General features: G+C 38.0%; 1 protein-coding gene across 1 annotated transcript in view; it reads right to left on the bottom strand.

The window, feature by feature from the left end:
• schip1 (schwannomin interacting protein 1) overlaps positions 1-26,195 on the bottom strand; it is a 189,783-nt gene that overhangs the window by 141,363 nt on the left and 22,225 nt on the right. The window contains exons 5-7 of the mRNA XM_087796382.1: positions 7,647-7,711; positions 7,510-7,578; positions 6,507-6,642 (exon numbers count right to left, since the gene is read on the bottom strand). Of these exons, the coding sequence (XP_087652508.1) occupies positions 6,507-6,642; positions 7,510-7,578; positions 7,647-7,711 (270 nt within the window). The remainder of the gene's footprint in view (positions 1-6,506; positions 6,643-7,509; positions 7,579-7,646; positions 7,712-26,195) is intronic.

Below are 26,195 nucleotides of genomic sequence, written 5' to 3'. Positions count from 1 at the left end.
GGTTCAAATCCAGGGTTGAGAAATCTGTGCGGAGCAGGTTTCACATGAAGCAGAACAGCGACCCCCTGTGGATTTTATCAGATAACGCAAAGAAAAGAGTCCGTTATTGTTCATACCGGGGTTTCAAACTTCACCTTGACTCCCTAAACAGCCTTGCCGGGGACACCCTCAACAACACAAAGCAAATCTTTCAAAAATATATAAAGAAACATCAACTGCAAAAGTGTATTTCCATGCTTTATTCACTTTTAAATATATATTAGGAAATGATTATCAAATGTGTTTTCAATTTGAATACTGAATTTTTTTTTTTACATTTCAAAACACATTTCTTTTGCAGAATCATTGAGAAACAATTCTCAGACAATGTCTTTGGAAGCTGGTCAAGTCTAATCATCTTCAACAGTGTGAGATTTTTTAGCTTAAACAATTTGTTATTAGGCTAGAAATGTTTCTGTGTAAAACTTGCTGTGTAATTAAAGCAGATTATCGGCTCAAAGGTTCTTCTTTATGTTTAAAAGATTTACGACAGAGGATGCATTTTCAGTCTGCATCTACAATACTTGATATGAGTTAATTGCTAACTACAAGCTACTTGTTATTTAATCATACTTTGTAAATTCAACTCTTCCCTACAGTTTTCTGAAGGCCCATAGCGCCCCCTGGAGGTTTGGACACTTTGAAGCCAACTGGCTATTTTTTAAGGACAAACACACACTTACATTAACAAATACATTTACAAACATAGATCGAAATACACAGGTTGTCGAAACACACACATTCCTACTCAGGCCACTTGCGAGGACACACACTTTTGTTGAGTTGTGTAATGGTTTAGAAAGTACCTGAAACTTTCACCAGATATATAATGAGCCCTTATTTAAGTTTAAATCAAAGCTTCATCCAAGCCAAGTTTGTGATGATTCTTATACGTCTGGGAGCATTTAAAACCAGAATAATCTTATCTGATCAACTGTAATTTCTTGAAAAATCTACTCCAAAACATTTATCTTGTCAGGTCATCTAAAAACAGCTCTTTCTTATTTAACTATGACGCACTTTTGCCAGAAATGATAGTCACATTAGAGACATTGCAGAGTGTAGTACCTCACACTTACACTAGAGGCAGAGTAAAAGATCATGCAGAGATACACTCCAAATCTCGGAAGAAACTCTCCATTCCACAAAACAGTCATTATATGATTTGAAAATATACATAACAAAAATACGTAGAGTAAGATTGAAACAAAAAGTTACAGTATAAGTAATAAAGACGTTAAACAAATATGGAATATGACCACTTGCTTAGTTTGTTTTATTATCAACAAAGGGGGAAATAAAAAGATGAACAGCTTCATTAAAAAAAAAATGATAGAGTGAAATAGCTCCTCGTGTCATCTCCATGAGTGTTCCATACGTCCACCAAAGACTAACTTTGATTATTGTCTTCATTGTTCAGGAGGGAAGTTAATTAAAAATGACCCTCTTGTGTGACACTTTAATATTTGCCTGGCACACCTATATTGTGTCCGGTCTGACAAGTCTCTGGCGTGAAGCGCTCCATGTTGGACTCGACACACCGATGACAGCTGATTAGGCGAATGTCAGCCCTCGCTGCCCTCATCATGTTTTACTGCACCGAAGGCTTGGTCTCCGTCAAACATAATTACAACGCTCGTAAGAATGTCCTTCACACGTCTGCAGGGCCTCTCCAGCAATTACAAAGGAAGCTTAGCCCCTTAGTGTATGAAGATACAATTTTACTCTGGAGTCAAATTGCTTTTATCGTCAGTGGAGAGAAAATGCTGCGAAGTCACCGGTGATCTGTCAATACCCCGGAATCTTTTTCATGGTGGCTTTTGTACTTCCCACCTCATACACTCGCCCAGCTACAATCTCATCAAGGTGAAGGAAATATGACATGAGGGATTATGTCCATTAAACCTTGACTACACACCCAGTGCAAGAATCACTGGTGGGGAATACGAGCAGGAGAGAAAACCATCTGCAAGAAGCCTCTTCCAATCAATTTAAAGTTAATGAATGGCGAGAAAAAGATTAATCGACTCCAAGCGACTTCAATAACTAATTCAAGGGAATCCTTAATTGCCTGACCTAGGTGTTTTACATTGGCCACGGTATTATAGTAACAGGATTGTCAAGGCACCGACTCTCGTTTCTCCCATCCTCCAGAGATAAAGGGACTAGTGGGGGTTAGCATTAATTTTCAAAGCCTTATGTCACATTTGCATAATTACAATAAATCATCACTTGGCTTTTCTAGTCCATGCTAGAGAGTAAAAGTAAAAAAAAGTCATTGTGAAAGAATGTTCAAGAGCAATGGCACAGCCTGTACACCAAGTTAAAAAAAATACAACTGCATAATCTTTCATGTATATTATTGTTAACTCAAATTTCTTCAGTCAATAAATATATATTAAAATACATCAATTAGTGATATAAATGGATTCTGAGACTAGATCTAGTCTTTTATTTGTGCAAAAGAAGGAAAGAATCTTCTAAAGTTGGCTCGATTAAAGACCCTAGCAGTAGTTTTTGAAGAGTGTTTCTGGCTCCCCCTTATGTCCGAATAGTGCAACTGAATGTTAACAAAACAAGATAAAGACTCTTGAAAGACTGTTGTGTGGGTTCCTCGTTTTATCTTCCCGTTAACTTAAAAAGTCTCTCAGTGCTTCATATGAAAACACTTATTCGTGCAGGCTTTTCCTTGATTCTCTGAGACTCCTGTGTGGGTCTCGGTGTTGTCTTGACCTTTTAAGCATCTATTTTATTGGGTATTGTATTGATTGTTTAAGCGCGTTGTGAGCCGGGTCTAGAAAATCGCTCTACAAATATTACTTACTAACTTCCTTTCTCTGGCCCACTGTGAGGCAGTTTGCTGGTCACATGACACCTACAGACTTTACATGCAGGTTGTCAAGTCAAATGATAGTCAAGAGCATTTAAATAAGAGATAGAGATCTTCTGAGTTATGATAGTTAAAAATAATCCAAGCCTTTCAGAAAATTTGAAAAATATACATGATATTAAAATAATTGGTAAGCAAGCAAACTCTCACTATGATTATTGAAAAACATTTGGACTAATAATGAAAATAGAACAATGATTATGTGATGAGATATTGGCTTTAATTCATTTTTGTCATGTTTATCTGCATTCAAAGCGTTTCCAACAACCATATTTCAAATGCTAAAAATGGGAGGGGGTGGAGGCATACAAATAAATCACAAAATTGGTCAAAATTAGTCTTTTGGTGGACATTTGGGCTTTTAAATTGTAGTTTTCTCATGGCAGGTGGAAACATTTGCAGCACGGCTGAACAACCATCTCATTAAGTGACAATAACACACACTGTCGTTTTGCGATAACAACAAGTGAATTAGGTCACACAGGGCCTTAAGGACAACACTTCCTATAACACTAATGGTGACCCCAATATATCATAACCCAAAAACCTCTCCGACACAAAGCACAACCCATGCTGGAACACTGCAAACAGCCACAGCTGGATAATGTAAAGGGTTAACTGCTGATAGGTAAGAGTGTTTCCTGCTGACTCAGTAATCTGCTGAGGCTGGGAGTAATGATGATTCAGTAGAAAGAGACGCGAGGGTTTATTTGGGGACAACAGTCCCACACATGCTTAATAAGAGGCCTGAGACGGTAGTTAAACATGTCCGACCGTCTCTTATCTCTGTATGTACCCGTGCTCTATACGGCCAAAAGTCTTCCGCTAAAATTCCCCAAACTTTTCCCAACCCATTTTTATCTCTGCTGCCAGGTGCCTGTGAGCTCTGCTGCAGCTGCATGACCTGATAAAGTCAAGAGAACAGTAGGTGGGTGAGCATGTGATAAAGAAAAGAGCGGCGCTTAGTACAGAGGGAGGGAGGAAGTGTGAGGAAAAAAAAAAGAAGGTATTTTAAAATAAATTACAAACTAAAAGAGCATTAATTAAACAAGGAGGGGGATCAGTGGAATGACAGCTGGCAGATGGGGAGGTCTCATTGCACATCCAATAACTCGAAGGGCAAAGTTACTCTTGTGTGTCCTTCTTGATGATACAACTAATATGGATTTTATGCAGATGTTACAACAGCCTTGCACCTCTAGATCCTGCGGGAGCATTCAAAAAGCGCTTTATTGGATTTGTTTAAGATTGGTTTGTCGAAAGTGAGCCGCTGTCGTCGAAGATGTATGTCCTTTTAACTTTCAAGCTTTACTTTTTTACCACATTTACATTTGTGGAGATGAATACAAAAAAATGTGCAAAGAGATGAGCCCAGACATTAAAAATTATTAACCGTTTAATCAATACTGTTCATAGAACTTATTCAAATGAATCGTATTAACATAACTAATTCTGAAAAGCAACCATAACAAATTCGAAATCTTACCTCCATCCGTAGGAAAGAACTGTTTCTTACTACCGAGGCTGGTTTTGGCCGTTATTGCCATGCGCCCTTCACTGTGATTGGTTGCTTCCACACATAAAGCAAGTGAATAAACACCATAACTATCATTGTTTTGGCTCATCTCCAATCCTAAATCTAAACATACACAAAGGGAATTACTCAATTCATCATAAAGAAGAAGTGATGATATGTGTGACTTGAAAATCTGTTTACCTCAGACATGGGTAAGTATTGCCCGGGGGCCACATGCGGCCCTTTCACTGTATTTATGAGGCCCTCATGAGGTCAAAGAACGATCATGTCAAAATACCTCTGACAGCTGAATAACTTTTTCTTTATTTAAGATCACGGTCATTACGATATAAGATATTGTGGGGGGGTTGGGGGGGGGGGGGGGGGGGGTTTGTCGTTTTTATGAATTTTTCCTAATTTTATCAAAAGAATAAAAAAGTTAATTGAAGACCTGATAACCCTTTCCAACTGTCAAATAAAACGTATTGCCTCATCCAACTAAAACTATGCAGAGTGTGCTCCACAGTTTTCTCCGAGTTCAGCACCACAGTGGAGGACAGCTCCCTCCCACAAACCACAGATTCACCTTGCGTTTGACTACAAGATGTTTCTATGAGTCTGATGATTTCTAAGCGACAGTGATTGATGTCCATCCGTGTCGATTGATTCCATTCACCCACATCTTACAAAATGTCCCCAGCATCGCCATGGTGACGGTATGAATGAAATTGTCACTGAATTGAAGTTTCTACGTCATACACTCTGCACTTATCCACAGAAGAATGAATACAAATAGCTGGCATTTTGACATAGATTTATGTACTATGGGTGCACAGACTCACAGGCACATATGTATTTACACAGTGTCAAGCCACAGGGTTTGTCAAAGACTGATGTTGGAGGTACAAAGGTTACAAATTCAATCACTTTGGAACAGGCTGCCACATCACCGAGTCTCAGGAAAATATGGCTACATATCATATTTGTCTGTGTGAGTGGTTGCTGCAAATAGGGAGGTGAAAAAATGTATTGCTGGATGTTATAATAATACATCAAAATTGTAAGGACGCACGCAAGAAAGTGTAATTTTGCGTTGACATTATTGTAAAAAAAGGGTTTCAATTGTAAATGTTTATATGAGGGATTAACTGAATTGAAAATGAACGTCTTAAACCGAAAAACAAAGCTGAAACCGATGACTTTGATTTCATGAGTGTCACATAAAAACTCTTGTTGCCCTCAAGATATCACTACAATCTAGACACAAGGACACGCACACACACACTCTCTCATTTGGTTTGCGATGATCATCTGCCCTTGTCGGCAGGTTGCAGTTACTGAGCTAAGCATTTTTTTCCTCACTGTCCCAGAGGCTCTCAAACACAGCCATGGTTTATACAAGTGTGTGTTCATCCTACACATGTTTGTGTGCAGGCCTGACCTTATTGGACAGGATTCAACTCTAACAACTACAACAGAAGACATGGCGTCAGGACGAATAGGATCATTTTATACGTCTGCATGTGTGACTGGAGCCCACTGGCCTGTGTGACCTTCTTTCATCCACCAGATCCCTCTTCACTCTCACTCAAAGCCCTTTTTTTCCGCTGTTATATGAGGTGGACAGGACGACACTGACTGAGCTTAAACACAAGACGTCTCCAGGATTTAACCCTGCCTGTTGACTGCAGCAACAGAGATTAGTGGAGGAAGGTACACACACTTGCTATTCAGCTAGAAGACTGTATGTGGAGCCAGTATGGAATCGTAATGACCGGAACAGGCGTAGCTGAGAAAATCCAGGGGATTTACGGTGGTCTGGTTAAATGCGCAGAGGATGCTCTGAATGAAAATGGCTGTTTTACTGATTTCAATTCTCACTGAGCCCCTTTTCATCCCTGTGTGTGTGTGTGTGTGTGTGTGTGTGTGTATTGCTTGTTTGGTGCGATACCACTGGGATGTACTGCCACCTTCTGGACTGTAATGATATATTCACCATCCCCAACCATCTTCTCAAGAATCAATTGATTGAGACAAAAGTGTTTATCTCCGGTGACTTACTGGAGTGCTGCCATCTGACAAGGTGGCCATGCTGATGGACATGCTCATCTTGTCAGAGGAGGAGAAGGAGTGAGGGGAGGGGCTCCTTTTTTCCACATCCTGCCTCTGGAGAAAGTCACGCCAGGCTCGCTGAATACTACAGAGACAGACAAAGCAAGTAATTGAAACTCATGAAGGTGTTTTTTTTATCTACTTACAATGGACAGTGTTCTTCAAATGAAATAGAAAACAATTCCCAAGTGTATTTGGGAATAAATAAATAAATATATATATTTCAAAGATATCTTCAGCTGTATAGAGAATAAAAGGTTAAGCATTTGAAGCAAAAAAAGCAAACAGACTACATCAATTGGCTTTATATATACGTACATATACACATTCAACCCTTATAGACAAACCTGCCAAATGTAAACAGGATGTAACTTGCATGGTTCAAACTGCAGTAGCTCATCTAAAAAACATTAACTTTGTGCTCATCTCACTTAAACATATCTCACATATCACTTCTTAAACACAGAGGAGATTCATCTGCCTGTGTTGAAAGTTGGACATGAATTTCCGTGCCTTAATTACTATTTTATTAATACAATGTGTGTGGTATGATGACAAAAACTCCACTAAGCACACAGAGGTGCAGTGATGAGTTCACTGAGAGGGAGCGAGATTAAGAAAGAGCAGTTCTGAGAACGAACCTAGGAAGGGAGGTAAGAGAGTGTTTATTGAGTGAGGAGACCAGTTGGATAGTGATTTTTAGTTTTGCAGCTTTGAGTGCAACTTAAATCCATGCATAAAGAAATATTAGTTTCAGCTTTAGGAATTGTTTCAGGTCCTACCATGACGACAAAAACACACCTGGTAATTCTTTAACTGGCAAAGTAAAAGTTTCTTATACAGTTTAAAAAACTGTTATTACACAAACTATAAATACCACTTAAAATGTAATTTTACAACCTTAAAATGAAGAACCAAAAGTATGTTATTATAATAAGTAAACTGAACTTACATCAAGACCTTTGACTCCAACGGCTGGATGTTGATATTGATGTTGCTGTCCAGGTTCATGATCAGATTACTGTGTAGAGACAGAGAACAATTGAACACATCTGCTGTAAAAGATAGTTTAAACTTGAAGTGACTCACGTCTGCAGCTGAGAGTCCACGTCGATGTCTTGCTTGAAGTCACTGTCCAGGCTCTTCAACTGCACCTAAGACACAAAGGATTCATTTTATTTTTGAGGCTGTATACATTTTTATTATCTCTTAAACATCAGTTTTACTTTCATTTTGATCCATTATTTACAACCCTTATCTTATCTTAAACTCTGGCACCAACATGAAAACTAATCTACTTTGATTCTGAAACAACCGTTTGGCAGGCTACAGAAAATGAAAGATTAGTAAGAAACAAGTATGCAAAGGGATAAGAAGTGCCACATGATTCATGAGCTTCAGTTGTTCTTATATTGCACACGTGGTGAATAATTAAGACTTTATGAAGATACTTAAGTAGTTTTAAGTCTCCCACTGCTCTGCGCCCATCGGCTACATCCTGGTGGCTCAACAGTGCTGCTCGATGAGGACCGGCCTGTTTCCACATCATCATCCAGAATGATTCAATTACAAAGCAACACACGAAGTGAAGCGCTCCTTCCTGATGAACCAACGGGGTCACATGAGGACACAGAGCAGCAGCATCCAGAGTGTCATTTCTCGGGGCTCTATAGCTTGCTTTATGTGAGGAATAACACTTGGATATTTGAGTAATAAAACAGTAAACTTTCCTGTTTCTAAGTGAGGACAGGAGAACCTTAATAAAACACTGTGAGATATGTCACTTGCTCATATAAACTAAGAAGTTTGCTTTAACCGCTACAGCATTGAATCTGCCACTTTGATAAAACCACCAAATAAAATGATTCACCAGAAGCAAATAAAAGTCAAAATAAAACAAACATATGACTTCAATATAAAGTCGTAAGATATTCACGGCGTGGCAGCACTCGACTGTTTATCATGTTTGGCTGACTTCCTGTGGCAGGCGTGGATCCTTTCCTCGCTGCGCTGCCTCCCAGAAGAAACAAGTAGCTCATTAGATTGAATCAAGGACTCTGACTTGTGATCAATGATCACTTCAAAGAGCTGTTTTACATCTTGTTCTTTCCTGTTTCTCTACTTCTGCTCTTGAACTACTGCCAAAGACGAGGAGATGTGGAAATGGAAACTAAATCCTGCTTCTGTAAAATAAACACTGATATCTCTCTGCAGAGACACAAGTTAAACATATAGTCGACGATATATTAACACAGATCCTTGAGAAATATCTAATCATCCAAATAACTTTTACTTCATTGGAAATTAACTGGCAAATATACCTGTCAGCTTGCATTTCCATCCAATCATCCATCCGACTGGTTGTCCATCCAATCATCCAACCATCGGTCTACCCTCTATAACTGTCCATCCACAATCCATTCATCCACCTTCCATGTTTTCCTTCATCCATTCACCCGTCAATCCACCACCTACTCTTCCATCATCCATCCATTTGTCCACCTTTTATCCACCATCTACCCACTATCCATCCATACATCCATTGGTCCACCTTCTATACACCATCCATCTTTTCATTTATCTATTCACGTTTTGATCCATCCACCAATCCACAATTCATCTATCCATTCATCCATCCTCCATTCATTCATCCATCTATTGCTCCACCATTCATTGCCCCACCTATCCTTCCATAACTATCCGTCTGTTCATCAATCCACCATTAATCCATCCATCCATCCACCACCAAACCCTCTGTCCACCATATATTCACCATCCTTTAATCCACCACCTTTTCATCAGTACGTTTTTCTACCCATCCATCCATCCATTGATCCACCATCCAACCCTCTGTCTACCTTCCATCCAACCATCGGTCCATGATCTATTCACCATCCTTCCATCCACCACCTTTTCATCAGTCTGTCCACCTTCTACCCATACGTCCATTGATCCACCATCCATCCACCATTCATCTTTCTGTCCATCCACCCATATGAGCAAATTCTGGATTCACCTCACAAACAAAAAATATAGCTGCAGACCTTTTATTCCTATATATACCTTCATTCCAGTTTGTTTAACCAATATTTTCCAATTAAATCAACTGCATTTCTTAACCCACTTTTAAAACGATGCTTCTACTGAACAAAGTAAAACATTAATATAAGTTAACATTTTGCTACCATTATCTTGATCTTTTAAAACAAAAATGTCGTCAAAAATGTTTTTAATCTAACTAATTAAATTAGTAGCCAGTACGTTTTGTTTGGCTAAATTTGCGAAGATGTAGTTCTCATTTAATCTCTTGCAAGTCCAGGAAGCTCCTGAATTAACATTTACAACTTTCAGAGATCGTGGTATTGATTTCATAAAAACATTTTGCAATTATAGTTTGATTCATAACCAGTTGACTTGTATAAACACTTTTTATACTCCCTTGACTCCAAACGTGGTTATAATATCTCAGCTACATCATTAAGCGAGCTCTAAACCTCTGCCCCCGAGGAAAAGCCCACATCATTTCAGGAAAGGCGATGCCAAAAAAAGTACGGGGACATAAACCAGAGGTTTGCATAATTCAGTAGCAGTGCGGACAGAAAATCTATAGTCATTTTGGGCTTTGGCAGTGCCAAGCAGGCATGTATCGATCGTGGTGTGGATATACGTATGTGATTGTGAGTGTGCGAGCAAATATGTGAGTTGTTGGTGGATTTATTAAGGAGTAATTGACCGTGAGAAAGATAGACAAGAAAGATAGAAGAATAACAACCGGCCCATTGGTCACTACAACAACTTTACAGAAAACAAACACACTACAGCTGGACTATGGGTGGAAGAAAGGGGTGATGAACACAAGTATACTTACAAACAGTGAACATAACAGAATTGTTTTAATACACATAGACATTTATTTTTATGCGGGCAAATCCTTTACAACCTAGATTAGCATGATAGACACAGACATCTTTTCCCCTGGTCTGTGTAGGATTTTTAACTTCACTTTTATGAGACACTGATATTTAACATTTATTGTTCCTTTATGTTCTCAATTCACAAGACAATTAGTTTTACAGCAGCTTTCTGAGCGAACAATATCACAGAATCAATTCATCGTAATACTTGAAATGTGTCCCTTTTGGCTTGTGAGCGATCTCAGAGGAGAAAAGCAGACAATGAAATAGTGAAGAGAGTAGAATAATAAAAGTTACTGTCTGTAAATAGCTGCGCTCTCATGCGTTTACTAGCCTCGCCTCATATATGATATCGAACCTTTATAAAGCGGATTATTTTTTGTGTTGTTTTTACTCCGAGATACTTTGTTTTACTGTTTTTTATTCTCGCATGAGGAGCACCTTCTGGTTTACAACCCTTTCAATCGACTGCACATCACATTGAACACAATAACCTCACATATTGTAACACTTAGGTCCAACAAGCTGGAGTAAAAAAAACTTGTGTTACACTAGAATAAATACAAAAAAACGCATTTTGTTGCTGTAAACAATGACTATTGTTGAAAACATAAATGAAAATCTAAAAATTACGTTTCAAAATCCAATTTTACAACTTAAATATTTGTTCTTCATACACATACTTGTTTACAATTCAATCATTGCCTTTAAATAAAGCAGAAAATAACATTTCTAAGAAATTCCAAAATAAAATACAACACCACCGTTTTCTCAATGAAATGATACAAGAGTGAAAAACAAATTAAACACTTCAGCAAAAAGGTTGAGAGGAGACGCTAGACATGAGTAATGCAGCAATAAAATTGAGCTGCAGGGACAAAGGACAAAAAAAGAAATATGCTTCCCTGAGACCAGTGAATAGATGGTTCAAACTAAAAGTTTCCCTCTGGTGGTGAGAAGAAGGTAAGGTGAGAAAAGAAGTCTGCGGGCTCTGAAGAAATTAAACTGGACGACAGCCAGCCAACCAGTGAGAGAAACACAGAAATGGCCTGCTCGGAGAAATGGCCTTCATCTGTCCAGTACACGGGGAGTAAATCTGTCCCTTGAACCTCCGACTGATCTACGGCCAGTTCAACACTCACACGCATGATTTAAATCACTTCCCAGCTCTTACAAAGTCCCCGCTCTAACTCAGCTGAGATTAAAGAGTGACAGCCGGGCACACACACATCCCGTCAGCCTATAAAAACAGTGACAAAGTCATAATCTAGTTCCCTCATTGCTGGGCTATTTTCAACTCTGTTGCTCTTTAAGGTCACTTTTACCACGGCCTTGTCTCCCTGTCGTATTTCAAGCTTGATAAACTTCACCAAAGTGTCCTTCCTTCCTCCTCTCTGGGCGTCTCCGAGCCAGTTCTAGTCTCCAAGCTTTGTGTCGTGGAGGGCTGGCGAAAGCTCTGCTTTATCTTCTTCCAGCACTGCAGAACGTTGGCCATCTGTTTGTTTTTCCTGATGAACTTAATTAACTGCAATCCTCAATACACCCTGATGCACATGTTAGAGGCAGAGCATGCAGACTAGTGCCATCAGGTGGCGCTTTTTCGGACTACAACTCAAAATGTGTCCATGTTATTTAAAACACTTTCACAAATCTCTGTGTAGAGAAGTGAAATATGTTTTATTTTATATTAACCCACATTTATTATGTAACAAATACTTATTGTTACATAGTAAAAGTTCAATTCAGTAAATTATTTTTATGTAATCTGGCACGAGCTGGGTGTTTTACTCCACACTTCGATCTAGGAATGTCGTTTTTGACTATTTTGTAAATTTCATACACAAATAAATCATATAATGAGTTGTAAAGTGTCTTTTCTTTTTAAATACATATTTCAATTCACTGGACATTATACAGAATAAGGTATTCAATCAAATGATTGAATATTAATGATCGAAGAAAAGTCAATTTTTTTTTTTTTAATAACCTGGTGGGAAAAAAAAGTATAAATGAAACTTAAAAGTGTTAAATATGGGGAGAAAAACCTTTTTTGTTCAGAAATGAAAGCCTCTATTTAGTTATTGACACTCTCTACTCTAGCAGATACAATTTAAGTCTTGTAACTGAACAGGTTTGTGACCTTGAGGTGTGTCCTTTTTTCAAATCGACATGAAAAGAATAAAAAGAAAAAAGAAGAAAAAAACAAGAAAAAAACAATCAAAGTTAATTTTTTCCAAAGGACACAGATGCAGCATCTATCAGTCAGAGATCCCTAGAGTCTTTTGCCCCGGCATGCCAGGCGACTGGTGCCATCTCTGCCATCCTCCTCATGTCCTCATTCTGCTCCCCTGCTGCAGCGTCTGTGTGCACTTGGATCGAGGAGGCAGGAATCAGCTTTGTGTCCTCATGATTACTCATTCTTTAGAGCCACGACCATATTTATACAAACCTTCATCAACCAACAGGAGGATGTCAATTGACACAAGAATTAACCAGGTGGTGACTAGATCAGCCCGCCTGTCAATCTTTAACCCTTTAGCAAATGAACGTGACCCTGAGGTTTGTAAACTCTAGCCCATGATGAAGGAATAAGGACCTTTCACGGCTGCATTTCCCCCCTGCTACAAACCCCCTGTAGATTTAGCACTCTTGGCTCCCCTGGTGGCCTTGATCGCGGTGCTAAAGCCGACCAATAACGTGCCGTAGTAAGCAAACAGTAAAGCAGCTTCTTTTACAACAACATTCAATACTGCGTGTCTCTGTGGCAGCCGAGCAGAAAAGCACCGATCTAAAGGATGCAACGCCGGCAAGAAACCCAGCAATATAAATGCAAAGAGCTGCGGGTAAACATATAAACTTTAAAGTCTCTTTTATTGGGCATTATGGTCAAATGGAGAGATCTGCATTGTTGCTTAATAAGATTGTAAAAGTTATTGCCAAAGTATAGTAAAAGAGGTGCAAAGTCAGAAAGGCAACGTCCCTGGAGGGAACTTTACTTTACGCCCAAACAAAGTATCATAAATATCGACAAATTATTGCGTACATCTAAATTATACCATTATTATACAGCATAAACAAAAACACAATGACGGCCCTGCTGAGTGAATTTACTCGCATAAAAGTGCATTACAATATCCAATGGTTAAATTGAAAATTTTAAATATTGAAGCCATTTAAAAAAAAAAAAAATTCTTGGGAATAATTCAATAATCTCTATTAAGAAAATGGTTGAATTTGCTTTAAATTAAAAAATGTTTTAAATAATTTTAATTCAATACAAAAATGTTGGTAAAATACTCTCACCAGACAATAGTGAATTCAAAAGGATTAAAACAATATTACATGTAGTAAATAATATTTTCAAGTATTGGGTTTAGAATAACACTATTTATAAAAAATAGCAATTAAAAAGAATTTCATTTTGACAATATTTCAAGTATTAACCCAATTTAACCTTTCAAAATACACATTCAATTCAATTATGTATCAAAAAATAATTGAACCCTTCAATATAGAAATTATTGGATTTAATCATTCTTAAAAATATAGTTCAATGTTTTATAATAGATTTAAATTAACAACAGTTACTTCATTTTAAATGTTAAATTGATACAATACAATTCATACAATATTCTGATAGCACGGATTTACTTACAAACATTTCGAGCACCTACACTTCCCTCCTGACTTTTCTACCGTTTATTTTAAATCTTTAACCCTTGTGTTACCTCAGGGTCAATGTGACCCAAAGGCCCCCAAAAAATGTGAGGTACCCCTTGTGTTTTCTCTGGTTCAAGGGATACTATGAACACAATCGTTTTCTGGCCTTTGGGTCACATTGACCCTAAAATAAGTGTTAGTGAAGCTTTGTTTGAAAATGGAAAATGATATTTTACATTTGCCAAGTTCCTTATTGTTCTTCATTGTTTGAGACTCAATCTATGAAGTCTCTTTAGCATTACTTGAGGTGCAAGTCAGTTAAATTTAAACGGACAAAAGAGCATAAGAGACGCAGACTTGATAAATGAGTTGGAGAGAAGGGGTTACAAATATAAAAACGGGGGTCAAAAGGATGTGAAAAAAAGACATGCAATATATTATTTGCGGTTATATAATAAAAAATGGGACGAAGCTTCCTTAGCAATTAAATTTAATCTAATGAGTCCCACTGTGATTTCAGTCAAACGTCATTAATCTTTGTCTTTTCTAAACATTTGTCTGGACCTCTAAAAGCATTTCATGTTCAGAATCCTTGCTTACGTCGTCGTGGCCCAGCAGGAAATGATTAAAGTTACGCTCCAGTTAACCGCTGGTGGCACTCAGCCTGGAGTGCAGGCGCCCACCTGCGAGGGGCCACACACACTCCAATCGAATCAGTCACCTGTGCAGGGCCACGCAGAGAGCATTAGGCATTTCGCTGCTGTGGGCTCCAGCTAAAGCCCGGCCACGCTCTGAAAAGCAGAGCGGCACGAATGGCATCGCAAAACCTGGTGGTGTGGGTGTTCATTAAAACGCCCAGCACCGTTCACGGAGAGAAACAAGGCTATAAAAGCAATTAATCTGCTCATAAACAAGCCATTGGGCCTGTCCAACACACCCACCAACACATGGGCTTGCAGCAGGAGTGCAGGAGATGAGGCCATTTCTCCTGGCTCTCCTTCTCATTATCTCTCGCTCACATTCCCAAACGCAGGGATCATTTTCAAATATTAGGGTTATGCTCTCTAAAAGCATTTGGCCGAAGTCATTCCTCAAACGTATATTGGAACCTCAGAATACAAAGGAGAGGTCAGTAAAGCTGCTGAATAATTAAAGGTATAGCTCACCTAAAATTTAAAAATTCACTAGTTTTCTACTCACCCTTCAGTTGATTAAGGGGTTATTTAAAAACATACATTTCTAGATTTAAATGCATGTCAAAATGTTTTAAATGTAAATCCATAGTCCAAAATGTAGCGACTGGAGCTCAGTTGTCTTAGTAGTCATTTTCGTCCAAAAAGACACTTAAAAACATCCAAATACCTCAATACTGCTCGTCTGTCATTTCCATCTTGTTGTGACACCTTAAACTCTAGGACTTGTTTGGAGAAATCGGGTAAATATCGCAAGACCTTCTAGTCTGCTGTCCACAGGGATTTGAATGTTTTTAAGTGAGTTTTTTTGGACAAAGAAGAAAACTGAGCTCTAGTCGCCACATTTAAATAGACTTACTGTACATATCTGCCTATATCTCTTAAAAAGAAACGGATTTCTCCCAAACTTGAATTGAAAATTTAAATTTTGGGTAATTTATCACTTTAATATTTTAACACTATATACCAGATTGTAAAAAATTTTGGAGTGAAGAATCCAGCGATCGGATCCAAAGTTGTATATGGCATCAGTATTTTACACACAGTTAGTATAATAATAGAGATGATTATATTATTATTTATTTTATTGAATTACTTGATTTGCAAAGATATAAATATTATAATATAAATATGCAATGTTGTTACTTAAAAACAAAACAAAAAAATCACTCTACTCTCAAAAAAGTAAACCATTTGAAATATTGAGTCTAATCCGGTTCATTTATTTACAAAAAAGGCAAAAAAAACTTGTGACCATTGGCAACAATATCTAATACTCCTCCCTCTTATTTACATGAAATTTAAGTATATGCAAACGTTATTGTTGATAAACCTTTACAGTTTAAGTATGATTATTAGTCTTGAGAACATAAACTTTCTCATCTCCACTGGGAAATTTAAGACAATCTGTCAAAGCTCACACATTCCTGTCTATGCACACTTCCCATGGGCTGCACAGCTGAGGCGGAAAGCTGTAGAGCCTCCAATCTTACTTAAAATAATTGCTATGATTGCTTCAGTTAAGAAAGCAGGATGCTATAACATTGTCTATCTGCTATCCGTCCCTGGGGCAACATAATAACTGGATCATTTCATGAGATGGCAGAGCAACAAAACAACACAGAGACTTGTGTGCATTTAATCCACCAATCGTGAAAACGTCGCTCGAGAACAGATACGACATATGGAAAGCAGCAATGGAACAAAGACCGTGGAGGACAAAAGTGACAAAAACTGTGAAAACGACAAGGTGAGCGTGAAGGAGAAACAACCAATTATTTCCTCAACTTTTCTTTTCTGACTTGACTTCTCTACCATCTTCTCTGTGTCATGGTGTCCTTTACTTCAAATGAAATGTGACATCCCTGAGTGATGGCTGACCTGACACATATTGGATTATTTTCGATGCATCTCTCATGTAGAAAACTTCTTTCCTTCTTCTAGTTGAAAAGAGAGAATGATGAGTGTGAACCAGATCAGAGAATAATAGAACTAAAAATCCACACTTGCTTAACAACCACTTTGAAGAAGAATAGTTATCGTAATTAAGTAGGATATATTAATTTGGAAAATTCTCAACTAAAGGTTAGTGTATATAACTCAAGTTTTCCTATGGAGAATGACTTTAAAATGTATTCTTGAGATTTACACCTCGACATGGAAGCACACAAATACACGCACAGGCACAATTAGGGGACCAATCTTTGGGGACTCAGTTTAGGCATCAGTCATGTTTATTGCACCCGTCTTTCCAGCAGGACTTGTGTGGAAATGTAGGCTTTTGGGAGTTAGAACATTAACTGGAGGTCATAAACTCAGCTGCTAGAGTCTTCCCTTCTTACATAATGACTCTTAGGGACAGGTTCAATGAATAAATCAGTTGCATCTTCCACAAGATGCTCTAGCAAACAGGCTTCATTTATAGTAGCTTAAACAAGCTGGCATGAACACAGGTTACCGTCTCTTAAGAAAACAGATCTATTCCAGCACACTGTGTTGTCAGACTGAGGGGAGATATGTGCAACAGAAAGAGTCCAAACAAGTAAAAGAGGTTTTTATGCAGATTATATTTGGCTACAGTTGAAAGCACTTTTTCCTTGTAAGAGCCAAAGCAATGGTTGGACAGACAGATAGATGGATAGACGGGTAGATGATAGACGGGTAGATGGACTGTTAAATTGAGGGGCAGGTAGATTGATAGAGGTTGATAGATGCGCAGAATTATAGACAGATGGACGGGTGGAGAGGAAAAAAGATAGACAGATAGACAGGTAGCTGAATAGATAGATCGCAAGATGTATAAGAGTGGTAGATGCCAGGATGGACAGATAGATTAGACAACATGCAGATGGGTAGATGGAGAGACTGATGGATGGAAAGGTAAGGGGAATAGATGGATGGATAGATGGATAGACAGATAGATGGATGGACAGACAGATAGACAAATAGATTGATAGATGGGTAGATGGTTAAATAAAAAAATGGATAGACAGGTCGATGGATAGACGTATAAGAATGGAGGAATAGATGGATAAATGAATTGGCAGATAGATGGATAGACAGATGGATGGATGGAGAGATATGTTGATAGACAGAAAGATGGATGAACTGATGCATGGGTAGACAAATAAATGGATAGCGGGTAGATGTATAGATAAATAGCTGGATAGACAGATAGATGGATGGACATATAAATAGATAGATAGATATATGGATGGACAGATAGATGGATGGACAAATAAATGGATAGCGGGTAGATGTTAAGATAAATGGATGGATAGATAGATGGATGGACAGACTGGTCGATCAGCGAACAGATAGATCCATAGTTGGAATGGCGAACATATAGATCGATAGTTGGACTGGAAGTCGGATGGGTAGGTAGACAGATAGATGGACAGACAGGTAAACAAATTGACAGATAAACATTCTGGCTGTAGGAAACATCCTGTAACATGTATATCTTTCACAAACTAAAACATATTCAACAACCAATTTCAGCAACCTTGTCCATGAACAGCACCGACTCCTGCGGCCCTGCAGTATCATAAATAAGGGCAGGAAAATTGGATGCTTCATTTTACGAAGAAAAAAAAAAATACTTTGGATGTGTCAGTGATATTTGTGAATACACTGGAGGCTCTGAGTGACAGCTACATGGGTAACCGTCGTTGGTACAAAGCTTATGCATATTCACATTCATTATTCATACCAGAATGACCTCACCATCTCCATTACACATGTACCAGTGCACGCATTCATCCTGAGTGTGCATTCTCCACTCCTTTGGACACGTATGCAAATCGCAAAGACACTTACGGACTCGTACGTGTTTTTGTTGGAGCTTCTCGTGCAGCTTTCAAGCTGGGATTTGACAACCGGGAGGGAAATGTAGCTAACTGGGGTGACCTTGGCTTCAAGAAGAACCCACCCTATCAGCAGTAGACTGCTGTGACCTTGGCTCGTGCCATTATATGCAATGGAAAGGAAATTTCCCAGTAAGGAAATTAAACATCATTTAAGTGATGGTTTAAGATCAACTTTTTATTAAATCACAATATTTTATAAATGCACATGTTGTTTCTAGCATTGAGGGTGAAATAGACTTTAATTTTATTGATTTGTGTTAATCCTCACAACCATAATCTTTCATCCTAACTGAGAGAACATGAGAAACGTCCATCCATCCTTTCGGTCTTTGCACCTGCAGGAGTGAATCTAGATCATGGAGGTGGTTCACGTGCTTATTCCACTGCGGTGTGTTTCTCGGGGAGCAGCTCTCTAACAGCTTCCCGGTAATTTACAGCCAAAACATGCTGCTGCATTTAGCCACAGCATTGTATATCAGGATGTTGATGTCAGCCCAGCATGTGTGGACATACGACACCTGAGAAGCAGCGGTGACGCATGGCTGAGTGTTTTAATGTGATCACACCGCGTGATAAATCTTACTTCTTGGTTGATTTTTGGAGTAATAAAGTAAAGCAGGGAAGATCAAACAACAGATGGTTGAGTGTGTTTATAAGATCTGTAAATCATCAAAGTGTGTTTTTAAGTCGCATAGAATGTTCACGATCTTTGGATGATTGCAGAGGGGAACAAATATGATGCAACCCAGTAGAAATGTCGTACAGAAAATCCTTCTTTAAGAAATTCAACTGTTGATACAGTGGTAAGATAAAGGCTGTGTGCAGGTGACTCATCTTACATTGTTTATGATCATTCTTACAAAAATCAGCTTCTATGAAAACCCAAATTTCTTTCAGTACTGACAAGAATTCAAGGTTTTCAGTGAGAAGAAAAAATATTCAGCCTCCAGCAATGCCTCATTTGCATTTGTGAACGATTGTTAAAAGATACGACAAGAACAACAATTTCATTCATACAAACATTCATTGTACTCATACAGGGTTTTAAATGTTGGTCATTTAGAAAATAAATGTAGTGCAGCTTCACTTGCTAGTGCGAGGCTCCATACTCATTTAAACACATATTGACCAATTAAAAAAACGCTGTCTATCATACTCAATCTTGCTAAATATGTATGCTTTAACTACTGGCAGGGCTTTGCTACAATGGGATTTGTTTGGAGGTGTTCGAATAGACAGATTGTGGGAGGCAAACTTGAGGCAAGTAAATGAAGCCAGTACAGTGCAAATTGCTCTTCTTCAGGTGCTGAGATGATAGTCTCTTCTTCCTCTTTAATGACTTGTTTTCCTCACACAGATACATTTATATATAACAGATTCTTTATATGAATATTTTATTTTTAATGTAGATTTTAAGACCAGAATCACATAAAAATCTGTGAGACATCAGGATGTGAAAGGTGCTATCCATGGATACTGTAATTGATATATGTGTGTTTCTCACTTGTTGCTGCTTATTTGACATTGAAATGACATTGAAAGTTACTTGAGTTCTAAGAATAGTCATTTAGAATTAGAAATAAAATAAATAACTGCAACTGGCCCCAACTTGAGTGCCAAGGGTTTAGCAGGAAAACAATGTATCTTGGTTTATCTGGAATATGCTCGGTGTGTCAGGAGTGACTGTGTGAAGGCAAGGGTCGGAAAGGTTGATCCGTTTTTCTACAGCAGCAGCTCCAATGTGCCTGCGGGGTCACAGGGTCATTTGGATACCTCAGTGGAAGATGGAGTAATTCTGGCCTCGAGAGAGAAGGAGTGTGATGATATTCAGTGTTTTATGTTGTCTTTTCAGGTCTCTCTTCATGTCACCCCCCCTCCTTTTTCTGTCCCTGAGTTACGTCAAACAACACACACACTATTAGATACTACTATATCATTCTCATGTGTAGCGTCATGTGTATAGAAAGAAGGACCTTGAGAGCACGTTTTACTTTCAATATTGAGGGATGGAGTGAGGAAATTGCTGACTGTCACGAACAAGGGTGTGTTGGTGTCAGGAATAAATGTAGGATTTAAGAGTCCAGACCTCTGCCGGCTCTGGGTAGGTCAAGTTACTGAGGTCAACAGAGACACCTTGATTAAAGCCACTACTAAAAAAAAAGCACAGAGACAGTTCATACCTCCGCCAAGGAGATATATTACTTAAAAGAAAATCATTAATAGAACATATGCACGGATGAAATCAATAATATTGCTTATGCAAAAACTAACTGCAAGTTGAATGTTTTTTAAAGTTGTTAAGACTGATGTTCAAGCTACAAACAAACTTACAAACACAATACACTATGTATTTTGTTTTCAATGTTTTCAGTTATTGTGGAAACACAGGACACAGTGCAGGAGCACCTTCCCTGGAGGAATACTAATGGACCAGAGTCATGAGTCAGTGAGTCAGGGAAAATGTGCAGGGAGATGGAGAAGGTGCAGAAAATGACAACGATTGGACTGTGGCAGAAAAAAAAAAAATAGATTGTCATCAAAAGGAACAAAATGCATCTGCGGGACTGTAGGAAACAAGTCTGATACAAATCTTAATTACACAAACAGAGAGATGCATGGAGAGAAGTGGTGTGTAACCGAGTTATAAGAAGGACATGTGGGAAGAGTGTGCATGAAAAAGTGTTGTGTTTAGTCAAAGTGAAAGGCCGAGGGAGACAAAGGAGGGAAGGAGTGGAGCAGTGTTTTTGCCAAAATGAATAATTCAAGTTAAAATTGAAGGAATCAGCAGAAGTCTAGCTCTGCTCACACAACTTCGTTCCTCCGGGATGTATTCTATATGTACATTCAGTACCTTTAAATCTCAAAGCACCGTAAAGACGCCATTGTACACAAAGTACAAGTGCTTTCTGAATTGATAGCAAACATCCTTTAGATCTAGTCTCAAGGCCCAGTAGGTATCAGGATTCATGTCACACTATTATAAAAATGAACAACTGGCCTCTGATAAACTAACGTCTCTTCCCCAACAGCTTCTACTCTGATATATACCTAGTCAACATATTATGTATACAGTATGTATATATAGAATCAAATACTTAAAAAAAAAAAACTATCATGGGCCTTATAATTGGGGAAAGAAGCTGATATTTTTGAAAATCCTCATTAAATATGTATAAGATACTATTTTTCTATTCTTTTGCAGTTTATAGGGTAGGTACATTTTACAATTTAACTTTTTCTTTATGTTCTCAAAATGCTGGTAAAGATTTTAACACAACAGTATTAATTCAAATAAATATCAACTTTGTAATTCCATATGTAGTATTTTTTTTGCTTTCTACTTAAATCACGACCGGGGCAAGAAAGTTTATTTTTAAACAGTAATATGGGGTCGATTATTAAAGCCCTAGTATCGATATCCGGACTTACAAGTCGGATTTTCCTAGATTTCAGACTTTCTAGTACGTAAACTTCAAAACGTGGTGAGAGACTTACTGCATCTTGGAGAGGAAGACTTCAACATTTGAAACATGTGAGTGAGTCAGGAGAGTTGGTTTACCACATTAGTTGACCTTTGCGTAAAAAAATAGACGTACCCACAGCAGCAATTGATTCGGAATAAGCTGCTAAAGTATTCATACTTATTCATACTTTTTCAATTCTCTTTATCTGAGGGGATTCCTGTGTTGAAGAAGACGCTAAGCCACACAACAGTGGGACACACAGCTGGATGGCATGAGACTGCACAGGGAGAGACCGTGTAATGGATTTCTTTGCCGATCCATTTAATTCCCTTGGAAGAAACGCATCAAAAGTAGACTCGGAATGGAATCTACATTTGTTTGCACTCAGCTGTATTGATGTCGGGGAGTTAGTAAATATTGGGCTTTTGGCACTGTTTACAAGTGCCCAACAGTGTGGATGCTGGCTCTCCTCTCCACCCACGGTTCCATCTATCTTGACTGCTCCCATCTTCACCACACATTCATCCAGGTTGTGGTTTATCTTCTGTATAAATAATGCATGATAGGACCCTTGTCACGCATTTGCACAAACACAACTCTGATATCGCAGCACTATAACAACAGATCAACACGATACATTCATAGTTTAGCTTCTGACTCTTCATTTCAAGACAGAAGTCAAACAGAACCAGTAGAACTTTCTGCCCGTCACACTGACACTTTTTTCTTATTTCTCCATCTTTGTTTGTCATCTTTATTTTCTTTTTCCAACCAAAACCCAGCTCCGGATATCCCTCATGAACCTTGATAGGATGATTGTTATTCCGAACCTTCTCTTCATCCTCGTGGCATTGAAGCAAATTAAAGGTTGAACCAGAAGTTTTTCAGCCAATTCTGCAGCAATGTCAGACTATTCAAACCATTAATAATACATCATAGATCAGGCAGTGAGCGATTGCTCCTCTCTTTTGTCAATGTTGACGCTTTCACAAATCGGATAGTTTGGAGGGCAGGGCCGCGTAAAGGTCAAACAAATGATCAGAACACAAATAATTCAACCAAAGCCACCAGCTCTCCTCTGCACATGTGACCGACTTTTTCATTAACACACCAGACAACTTTATTAGAAGAATGAATTCAAGTGTTTCTTTTCATGCTCCAAAAATCAATGTGAGGAGGGACGGATGACGGGGAAATGAAAGAGTATAGAAGAAGAAAAAACAAAGGGAGATGTGAGGGATGAGGGAGCAGCTAAAGGTGTAAGATGGCAGATTGGGTCGCTGGTGATTGACTGATGTTGAGGCTGAGCGAGATTACAAAGGAGCCATGAGGTCACTCGACACAGCGAGGCAGAGAGAAGCCAGTCGAGCTGTGAAACAAAGCAACAGCGAGAGGGGAGGAGACATGAGCAGAGGAACAGAGAGCAATAACTGAAAATATATTAAGATGCACTAGAAGATAAGCTTACATTTTCCAAATATGTGCAGTGGTATAGTTGGAAAGATAAGTGAGGAAACATGTTTGTTGGAGTGAAAATGAACAGAAACAGTGAAGTTGAAATGTAACCTTGTTTATGCATTTATTTTAAAAGTCCATACTGTATGTATGTACTATACATACATATTATACACACACATTTGCTTGATGGATCTACTGACTCCTTTAAGAAACATATTAAGACGTTTCTATTTGTTCAGGCTTTTCCTTGATTTTCTGGAACTCCTGTTGTGTTATCAGTTTTATCTTGATCTTTAAAATATATACTTTATTGAATATTGTTTTGATTGTTTAAACGCTTTGTGACCCTGGTCTAGAATAGCGCTATACAAATAAGAATTACTTACTTACTTACTTACTTACATTACAGACCAATAATAGTTATAACAATAATAATGAATCAATAAAACAAGGCAGATAAAGCTTGACGGTGTCATCATTTTCCAAGCTCAGTAGACGGAGCTATGGTCTACAAACAAACAGGTGTTTCCGTAAAATAGTTGCCAAAACCAAATATTATAGAGCAAAGATTGCCATCTAGTGGGCTCTGAGAATGAGGGACAGGCTTCATGAAGCTTCATCGGCTCATCACCAAGTAAAACCATTAAAAGCCAAAAAGAAAACAAACACATTTAGGAAAAATTAAATTTATAGATTTAACGGTCATTTTAAAAAGGGAAATGGTCAAAAATGAATAAAAACATGAACAAAATGTCAATATTTTATGGGTGTGAATATGCCTCATCCTCCTATGTGATTGTGAGAAGATTGATGGATGACTTGTTTAGAAACATAAATGGTGGGGGGAGGTTTGAGGATTGACCACTGACCACAAGCATGTGTGGTTCCTTTATTAAAACTCAATTAAAACATAAAACATAAACATTAAATACACAAATTTAAACTGACCTGACCAGATTACCCTCTAAATAAAAAATATTTTTTTCTCATCCATGTGCATATTCAATATTTCTTTGCACCATGAATATAAAGAGAGTTTAAAAAGTGTCTTCAAGGCGAATGTCAATGCAAAACTGCCATATAAGCTTTCAATTACTCACTGAAATCACTGAACGTCTGCAAGGATTAGGACGATATTCATTACAGGGATTCAAAGCCCAGTGTGACTGCAGATGTTCATTTTAATAATTTGTTTCCAGGCCTATCTGATGCGGCAACAAAAGACAGTAATTTGGTGTAAATGTATTCATACTTCATAACCATGCAAAATATGACACACTCGGTTGATTGCATAATTAGTGATAAATGTTCATTAAAATGTAATATTACAGAATTTCTGCCTGTTGATGAATAATAGACTCGCAAGGATTCATGCAAATCCCAAAAGATCATATTGTAAATTGAATAAAAATCCCTGCGGTTGGAAAGTACGTCATACATGTTTAAATGTGGATCAAGTTTTAACAGACGGTGTGAAAGCTCTGATTTGATCATATTGTAGGCTCATCAAACTGAATTAATGTGAGAATAAAATATGCCTGTTAATATCTCCAATGAATTAAATTAAGTTGGTCATCTCTTCATCTAACTGTTAAATTAAAAATATACATTTCCCAAGTATTTTTATGGATATTATTTCTTGGAAATGAGCTACTGTGATCCAGCCTCTCAACTTTAGACCTCCCTTTATTAAAACGACTGGCACTAATGCCGTCTTCAACTGGGCTCTATCTCTGTCAGGAATAATATCCCTGCCACAAACATGCTCGATGTCATCGCAGCAAAATTGGCTCCTCTTCAAAGAATTAAATTGAATCTCCAACAAGATCCACCATTGAAAGAATCCAGTGATTATCACTGGTGAATGAATATTGTTCTGTTGCTCAATAATAACTCCGTTGAGTTGGTTGGAATCATTTTAATCCACAAGAGGAATATGTCAACAAATCTTGTTTGTGTTCCAGTGCTTTGACAAGCAACTAAATAAAACAAGTCGTTATACATCAAGTGTTTTTGTATTTCTAAGAATAATTGTCCATAGAAATTAATATCATACGCTTTTTTTTTAAGGTTAAAGGGTCAATGTCAAGCAAATGTTCTATGTAATTGGATTCATTTAGTATTTCTTGTGGCTGTCTGACCTAATCACATGTGTCCATGTCTGCCTCTGGGCAAGTACTTCATACGGGATTTTACTATAGTTAATTCACATCAAACTCAAGGCCTGCAGGCCACGTCTGACCCATTATACGATCATGAATGGTCAAGCACACAATTGAGCGATGTCCATTATTGATGCCTATAACTTCTTTCCCTTTTTAAAAGTTCACATCAAAAGATAATCAAACAAATGTTAAATATGTCTGAGACAAACAGCTTCTATACAAAAGGTATGTTCAGGTCAAGGGGGAAAAAAACCTAATGGAAATTGTAATACATCCGTATTTTGACTAAATTTAGAATTTAAATTGTTTTGACTAAACAGGCTAAGTAACAGATTTAGATGATTTAAGGGAGGCACAAAACCCTCTGTAAATTAAAATACTTCCAAATTTCTGGAAAACTAATGATATTCAACACA

The sequence above is a fragment of the Callionymus lyra genome, chromosome 7 (genome assembly GCF_982586985.1).
Source record: "Callionymus lyra chromosome 7, fCalLyr1.hap1.1, whole genome shotgun sequence".
Classification (NCBI taxonomy): domain Eukaryota; kingdom Metazoa; phylum Chordata; class Actinopteri; order Syngnathiformes; family Callionymidae; genus Callionymus; species Callionymus lyra.
The sequence above is the reverse complement of the archived record's forward strand: the minus strand, read 5'-3'. Positions and strand labels throughout refer to the sequence as shown.